This window comes from Perna viridis, chromosome 4 (genome assembly GCF_037379345.1).
Source record: "Perna viridis isolate PV_CMFRI_1.1 ecotype Kerala chromosome 4, ASM3737934v1, whole genome shotgun sequence".
In the NCBI taxonomy this organism is placed as follows: domain Eukaryota; kingdom Metazoa; phylum Mollusca; class Bivalvia; order Mytilida; family Mytilidae; genus Perna; species Perna viridis.
This window is the reverse complement of record NC_142448.1, coordinates 34,251,183-34,259,611: the sequence shown is the minus strand read 5'-3', so window position 1 is coordinate 34,259,611 and position 8,429 is coordinate 34,251,183. Positions and strand designations below refer to the sequence as shown.

At 34.2% G+C, this 8,429-nt stretch overlaps 1 protein-coding gene across 1 annotated transcript; it reads left to right on the top strand.

The window, feature by feature from the left end:
• The first annotated feature begins 3,555 nt into the window (after window positions 1-3,555).
• Window positions 3,556-8,429, top strand: LOC148619854 (tektin-4-like). Its single transcript, XM_088580206.1, has 6 exons — window positions 3,556-4,224; window positions 5,151-5,221; window positions 5,707-5,850; window positions 6,212-6,434; window positions 7,073-7,227; window positions 7,776-8,429. The coding sequence occupies exons 1-6, from the start codon at window positions 3,685-3,687 to the stop codon at window positions 7,990-7,992; spliced, it is 1,350 nt and encodes a 449-aa protein (XP_088436332.1). The 5' UTR covers window positions 3,556-3,684; the 3' UTR covers window positions 7,993-8,429.

Here is an 8,429-nt window from a genome sequence, read left to right as displayed (position 1 = left end):
CCATTGTTATGGTAAGAAAAAATTATTGTGTTAATGAACACTTACATGCTGAAATACATTAAAGATTTAAGATAGCTGTGTTCGAAGTTTCCTACATTTGAAATACATTTGACTAACTGACCCAAAACTATCAACAATTTCCTCGTTTCCTATTCCAAGTTGAATTAATCAAACTAGGAGATGGCAAAACCGGTAATAGCTACCTTGTCTTTTGAATTTCTGATCAATAGGTTTCTTCTTTGTTGCATTCAAGTCTATGTTGTTAACATATACTAATTGGACAAAAAAAGGCCATAGCGACTTGAAATACTGTTTTATGAGCCAAGCCCGTGTGGGAAGCAGAATAATCAAATCTAGATACTCTGATAATTGTTGACAATTTGAGAAAAGCTGTGCTGTGGTTGGGTAATTAAATATTTTCCCAACAATTTTTCACAGTAAATGTTTAATTATTCAAGGTTTTTGGAATGCATTTCTGATTATAACTAATTTGGTACTTAAGTAGCTGTCTTTGTAAGAATCATACAAAATCTGAAAAATGTGATACACCTCAAAAAAGGCTACATATTTTTATTTTTGTAATTAAGTTGTTTTATGGGTCTACATTATGAAATGTGTAATTATTCGTTCAAATCTGCCTGCTCTTAGGTGATTGTCAACATTGAAAGTCCAATAGATTCTATTGTAGTTGAGTGTCATTTACAGAGTTACTTCCTTACTTTTGAATTCATCAGTGCATTCTATACAATTTTTATCTCCTATGGGCACCAGTTATATGAAATACTAAATGTTAATTTCTGTTCACAAAAGCATTTTAAACAATATATCAAAAATAAAAATATGTAGGCTTTCCAACCATGTATCACATTTTGCATGATTCTTATGTGGAGTGCTACTTAACTTGTTTTTCAGAGGAAGTGTGTTATTAGGAGTCCCATATCTATCTGTTATTTTGTCCTGGTTTTATAAATCGTAAAAAATAAGACCAGCTACAGGTGATATAATTAAATTATTCCCAGTAGTGATTCTCCTCATGAATGAAGCACAGCAGCTAGGGGTTAACATTGCTGTTGTGCAAGATTCATCAAGGGACGGTGCCCTACAACTCACTATGGGTAAATTATAGTTTTCAAATAAAAAAGATTAATCCCATTAAAACTTTTCATATTTCTTGATGAAAATACACAATTCTGATAACAATGTCTCATCATCATATTCATTAACCATACCAATTTTTTGGTAGGGTCTAGGCGTTTAAAATTTTGGCAGTAATTATTTATCACGTTATCATATCTTTTCGTTGCTCAGATAGGCTATCACAGTGAAAATGTATTTCATCTTCGACTTCATTACTACAACATCTTTGACATACTATGTCGGGGAGTATTATAATATCTACCTCTCTCTATAAGTAAATGGTAAGCAGGTATACGGAATCTTGTTAGACTGGCACCCTAATCAAAGGAGTATTGGAGCCCCGCCCCCCCCCCTTCGAGTCTCACGGTAGCGTGCTCGCCTTTCAATAGGTCTTGGGTTGAGTCCCTGGCCGAATCACATCAAAAACATTAAAATTGGTAGTCACTGCCTCTCCGGCAAGCACACAGAGTGACGACTGCCTGGTTCGGAGTCAGAATGATTTGTCCGAATGGAGTGATATGCAGGGCGTTGCTTCTGCGAGCTAGCACAGTAAAGATCCGGCCATGCGTGTCGGACTAATACAAAGCAGGGTCTGTTGGATTGTTCGATCGTTCTCGTTCTGAAATGCATGAAATACCTGCCGAAAGACGTTAAACTTTCCTTCTTTTCGGACAGTAAATAAAGATCAATGTACATGGTATATATATACTTCTTAGAAATTTTGTGTTGTTTTAATTTTCAAAATTAAGGGATATATAATTTCAGTGTCGTATAATGTAATTGGATTTCTGCGGAACATTTATTGTAAAAAGGAAGCTGCAATCTGGAAGGTATTTTATGAAAACACTATCAGTGCATGCAAGCACAAGTTTTTTCCAAATTAATTTATGAATAACAAAAATATAAAAACCGATATGAGAAACAGGGAGCCATACTCAGTTATCCGCGTCCGTCTACTCCCCTTACACCTAGGATAGAGCGATCTCGGCTAATAGAGGTAAGCAGTTCAGATCGTGTATTTGGCTTAAGTATACACGCATTTTTTATTCAATGTGTCTTTATATGCCCATGCACAAAAGTGCAGTCGTATGATAACGGCACAGCGCTGTCGTTGTTTTGTATTGATTTTGGTGTCAGAAAATATTAACTCAAAACCGGTCCTAAATGAGGGTGTTGACATGGGGTACTCATTATAGTGGAGACCAACTAAGGCTTTACCCTCTTCCCCAGAGCAATGAAACAGTTAGGATTGTCTGTCCATATGAAACAAACTTTATTCACATCAAGATTTTCTAGAACGTTTATACTATAAAGAGAATAGGTATGGTGTGTATGTCAAACAGACAACAACCCCATCGGGATGAACATATCAGCCCAAGGTCACCCATTGGTTTTCAATGAAACCCTCATACCACAGGGCAGGCTGCAGCTGGCCTTAAAACATCATTATACAAAGGAAGAGTGAAAGAGTTTCCCCTATATACTCAAATGACATAAACATAAACAAGAAAATAAACTATAGGTGAAAACAAAACAAGACATAAAGTGGTAAGAAATTCCTGATTTTATTAATTGGAACAGGCGCATACATGCGGCGGGGTTTAAAGTACTTTGGCGTGATCACAACTCCCTTTAAAATCCGGCCACTGTGGGAAAAAAATATCACACAATTAAACACACCCGAAAATTAGTTCAAAAAGGTCTGAGTCCCTTGTTACAACAGAAATAGAAAAAGGAACTATATATAAATTACACAAATATACAAACCAAGGACTACTAGCAGCTAACTGACATGCCAGCTCAAGACCAGTTTAAACCTACAAAAAGTTATGTCCCAATCGTATGTACATGTAACTAGTTAACTTGTCCTTGAGGTTTTCTTAGGCATCGCATCTCTGATCTAATTCAATGTTATTTATTGCAATACCTGCTTCCGGTCCATAGAAATCAGGCACAAATTTTGTTCGAATGTTTTTTCCAATGTATATTTAGGGAACTCTTGAAAAAGTTTATGTTTCTGGCTTCTATAACTGATTCAGGCAGTATATATAATATAAAAACCCTTACAACGAAGAACTTATTACAAGTATACCAGGGACTTCATAAATACTAAAGGTCGTGCAGGAGCGGATCCGGGAATGTAAATAGAATTAAAGGCCGAGCTAAGCGAGACAAACCGGTAATGCAGTTTGCCAGTGGCGGATGATTTCATCTAACTGAAACAAAAAGAATTAGGGTTTGTACACTGGGTCGCCCCTATGAACCCGCCAATGTCCTGTTTAAATATTTTTTTTATATACCTATGTGTACGTTAAACATCATTACAGAATAAAATACTTGAAAGTTTTCAACTATTCAATTTTCGCGTACTTTTTAGCAAAGGACAGATAACTATTACCCACGTGGTACAAACCGGAAACAACCACATCCATAGCGACGACAACAACGGTGAGTGGTTGAGGACTAACACAGTGCACACCACTACCGAATCAACGGAGAAAATTAGTTTGTCCATGTAAGTAGGCTTTAACTTTACATTAAGTGAAGATGGCTGCAGCTACTGCAACACTCCAAAGCGCGGAGATTCCTCCTGAAAAGCCAGAAGTAACTAGAAATGTGACGGTGAACGGAATGGAAACAACCTACCAAGGGAGCACGGGGCCCGATATGGGAATCTCCACTATGGGATACCGCTCATCTAAGTACAACCCTGCTGAATGGCATGAGACAAACTACTCCAAATACTACCAATCGTTCGCTGATCGTGATAATGCCGAGAGGATCAGACACGAGTCAAAGAGAACCATCAATGAAACTGAAGCAACAACAAACAAAACACAATCAGAGGTAACTAAGAAACTAGGAGAACGTATTCAAGACATCAATTTCTGGAAATTTGAGTTGGAAAGAGAAATTCAAGATGTGATTTCTGAAACAGATTTGCTTCTGGCACAAAAGAAACGTCTCGAGAATGGTCTAAGAGCAACAGAGGTACCACTCCACATTTCCACAGATAACCTGAACTGTAGGCAGAGAAGACAAGGAGTAGATTTGGTGCAAGATGATGTAGAGTTGTCATTATTAAAAGTAAGTTGATTTTTTTTTCATTGTAACATAATCTCATTTTATGGTGATATAGCTTGAATACATAGAGGATAAAGTTGAAACAGGGAATCTGACGGAGACAAAAACCCTTCCAGACCGTGAATTTTTTTTTAAGTGGAGACATGAAGTGTGCCAAACAGTATATTGTATATTTGTATTTTTTTCTCAGTTGAATATTAAAAAAAAACAAACAAATAAAAACTTTCTCATCAAGCCTCTTCAAATTCAGTATCTTGGTATATGTCACTTTCCCTTTTGTTATTAATATTTAATGACCTAATTAATGCCAAATGTCAGTGATTAAAACTTCCTACTAGGATATTTCACACTTGTAATTAACACTCCAATAGATACATGTTGGTCTGATATTTAAACTGGTAGACAGCCATGCAGATACTATCAGTGCCAAGCTGTTGATAATATTTAACTGTGTATAAGATGAAGTCTAATTAGATATTTTAAATACATAGTTATTGATTACTTGAGTACAATTATAACCCACTCAATGAGTGGATGGTATATTGGAATAATCTTTTCTATCCACCCTTCTTCCCCTCTAACTATCTTTCCACCCTTCTCTCTGGAATTCCTTGCAATTATCTCAGCTCCAAATGGGCTAAATTTTGTGTTTGGCTTATATAGATGGGGCATACAATTTTGGGTGCTGTCTGATATCAACTGCCCGTTTCATGGGACTTTGCCATTTTCACTATATGAAATGATAGTGAAAATGTTCATCACAAAAATTTCAGATTTTTTCTGGGGGTATAGGACAACAACATGTACAACTTCATGTTTTCTTTACACTCAATGCTAGGGATCAGATGAGGCCATGTATCTTTTTTTGTCATTTTTAAACTGAAAATATCCAATTAAAAATTATTTTAAATGTTCATCTTTTCTTTCAGGAAGTAGAAATTATCAACAATGTTCAAGATTTGCTTAAGAAAACAATAGACCAAACTGAAAAACAAATCAAGTAAGTATTCTATATTGCCTATGATTCCTTGAATCTTTATCACATGATGAAAACTGGAAGATCGGAAGTTTTTAAAGTCTACCAAAGGTATCCAGTATATTTAAAATTGTTTGAAAACATATTTTGATATAACACAGCCCACAACTGGTTTTTACAATTTATAATATTCTTGAAAAATACCCAATGTTAAAATAGGATATGTATTATAAAAATTCTTGTCTAGCTGTCTGCTGAGTAGACTTAAACTTTAAGGAACTAGCACCAAACATTGCACTGGAAACTTCACCAACTAAACATTTTTATTGCCATATATAGATAAAAGAAAAAGCAAACAAAAATAGTTTTCATAATTTTTTCTGGCTGTTGACTAATGTAAAGAGCACCATAACTGACATATCTTTTTTGAGGGAAATTCTCCCTCATTTTTTTTTCACAAATATGACACAAGAACCAGAAAAGTAATTTTAGATGGTCTTTCTTTATAGACTAAACAGAGAAGCTAAACAGAACTTGGAGATGGACTGGAGTGATAAGAAAGAGGCATTGGAAATAGATACAAAATCTGGAGGCCTCCGAAACCACCATACAGATAAACAGTTCTACAGTGGAGCAGCCAAATTTGAAGAAGTGTGAGTAACTTTTTATAAATGGGACTGTCACTGACAAGTAGAAGTTGTCAGTGGTTTTGCTGCGAATTATCCAAATTTCGTTGCATGTGAAATGTACAATAAAGCTTTTAAACATTCATGCATAACCTTTATCTCATTTTTCTTCTAATAGGCATTATATATATAATACTTATAGACAAATGTAGACAAAAATGAAAAGACTCCCCCTCCCACCAAAAAAAAAAAAAAAAAAAAAACACATTGCTGGCAGTAAAAATCCATAAAAATGATTTGTCCAAAAACTGAAAATGCAAACAATTAAATAATGTTCAATTTCTACGCTATTGGTAAAATATTGTTATTTCCTTGATCTCTTTTACAGTCAGTCAACACCAGAATCTTGGGCCCAGTTCTCACACGATAATGTTGTCCGTGCTGAGCATGAGAGGATGGCATCCATGCAGCTTCGTCAGTTAATTGACAATATCTTAGAAGATTCTTCCCGAGATATGAGAGAACAATGTGATACTGTGGATGTTAACTTTACAAAGAGAATTGAAGAAATGGAAGATGCCAAGACTAAATTGGAAGAGAACTTATCTAAGGTAATTTATTGCATTGCTAGATTATCTCCCCTTAGTATTATGTCTTAAATAAAAGAAAATGTTTGAGTTGTGTTTTTTATTAAGATTTCATTGAAGGCAATAAAACTGACAATATCTGAGTAATGAATATTTACAGTATGTGCAGTGGGTAAAATGTTAAGATACAAATGAGATATAGTCTAAGAATTTGTACAAACCTTGATAAATATTTCTGATATTAACAGTAAAACAATTTTTTCTACAACTTTTTTCTTAACATGAATAATAGTAATATAAATAAAATGTACAATTATTGTATTTTTATTTTTTCTAAAACAACAATGCATTCCAGAAAGTTAAGTAACCCTTGGATCAATAAATACTCATGTTGGGTGGCAAGTAATGTTTTAATAGACAATCATAGCATCCATTACAGTTAATATGTATTTTTCGTATGATTTTTTAAGTGACTTTATGTAATAATATTTTAAGCTGTAATTTTGATGAAAAATATTGATTATGGGCTTCTTTCTAAATGACATCTGGAATTTCATATCCTGATCACTGTGTATCCAATTTAATTGAGATTTTGTAAGAATGGTAACATAAATAATTAATAACAACCCTGGTTATCAAACACTGTTGTGTTTATTCCTCAGATCTGTAAAGAAATTACTTCTATGGAGAACAACATTGATAACCTTAGAAAGGCCATCAGAGATAAAGAGAACCCAATGAAAGTCTCTCAAACTCGTCTCAACAATAGAACATACAGACCAGGAGTAGAACTTTGTAGAGATCCTGTGCAATACAAGTAAGTTTTTAATCCAAATCCAGTCCAGAAAATAAGTTCCTCAGGGGTCCAGTAGCCATTGGTATAAAAAAAAGATCTACCCTCTGCCGAAAAGCTTTTCCTAAATGATAATTACAAAAATTTCTTTTTTAGCCAGTTTGGGCCTTAAGCTAATAATGAAATCAGTCTAACAAAAATTTTAAATCATTATCCATTGCAATTTACTGGTAAATATTACATCAGGTTTTCAAAATTAAAATTGTGACAAATTAAAAAAATATAGAAACACCCAAGTATTGCAATTTTCTTTCCAATATACAGTGAAACCTGTCTAAACTGAACTGTAAGTCATTTTAAACTTTTCATAACCAGACATTTTTTAAATTTAACATCCACTGATAACAGTTTAAAGATATTTTAAACCTTCGTTAACCAAACATCTGCTTATACCAAACAAATCCTAATCATGGCCTAAGGGAGTTCAGATTAGATAGGATTTACTGTATTGAATTTGCTATGGAAATTTCTCCGATTATGCATTAATTATTGATCAACACTTTTCATTTCAGGTTGGTAGGTGAAGTTAATGAGATAGCACAATCAATAGATGCTCTCACTGAGCAGCTTAACAATGCTGAGAATGCCAGGAAAGATCTCCAGGATAACAGGATGGCATTAGAGAAAGAAATCTCAATCAAGAAGAATTCATTGTTCATTGACAGAGACAAGTGTGTCACCGTCCGCACAAGATACCCAACTACCTTGAAACTCCAAGGTTACCAGTAAAAAACTTTGTGCTAAGTTTAGAAGAAAGCAGTATTGAATTTTTATTTATTTTTTTCTTCTTCTACCATGTTTTGTCGTCTGCAATCATAGAACATTTTGTCTGTATATGGTCATCATGACCTTATGACCATTGAAGGTCACCTCCCATTTTGACCATATATGGTCATAGCTTGCACTGCACATGTATTTGTCGACTGCCTCAATGTATCTGTTTGCCCATTCATCGTCTGGTTCTAAGTGATAAAGCCATCTTGTCCTGTCTGGTAAAAGTAATTTAGCTAATGCATAATTGAAGAATATTATTTACAAGAAATATATATAAACAAAACCTTTATGCTTTTAAAATAACCAGCAGTTTAATTGTTGAGTTTCTATGTGATATATTGGTTCTGTTATGTAAATATGATATTAAAATAAAGTCATCAATAAATGGAGAA

Bases quoted from the DNA above. Each gene is read 5' to 3' on its own strand.
- LOC148619854 (XM_088580206.1), top strand. From the start codon at position 3,685: ATGGCTGCAGCTACTGCAACACTCCAAAGCGCGGAGATTCCTCCTGAA. The intron at 5,851-6,211 runs GTGAGTAACTTT...TCTCTTTTACAG, and splicing joins GCAGCCAAATTTGAAGAAGT to TCAGTCAACACCAGAATCTT. The intron at 6,435-7,072 runs GTAATTTATTGC...TTTATTCCTCAG, and splicing joins TGGAAGAGAACTTATCTAAG to ATCTGTAAAGAAATTACTTC.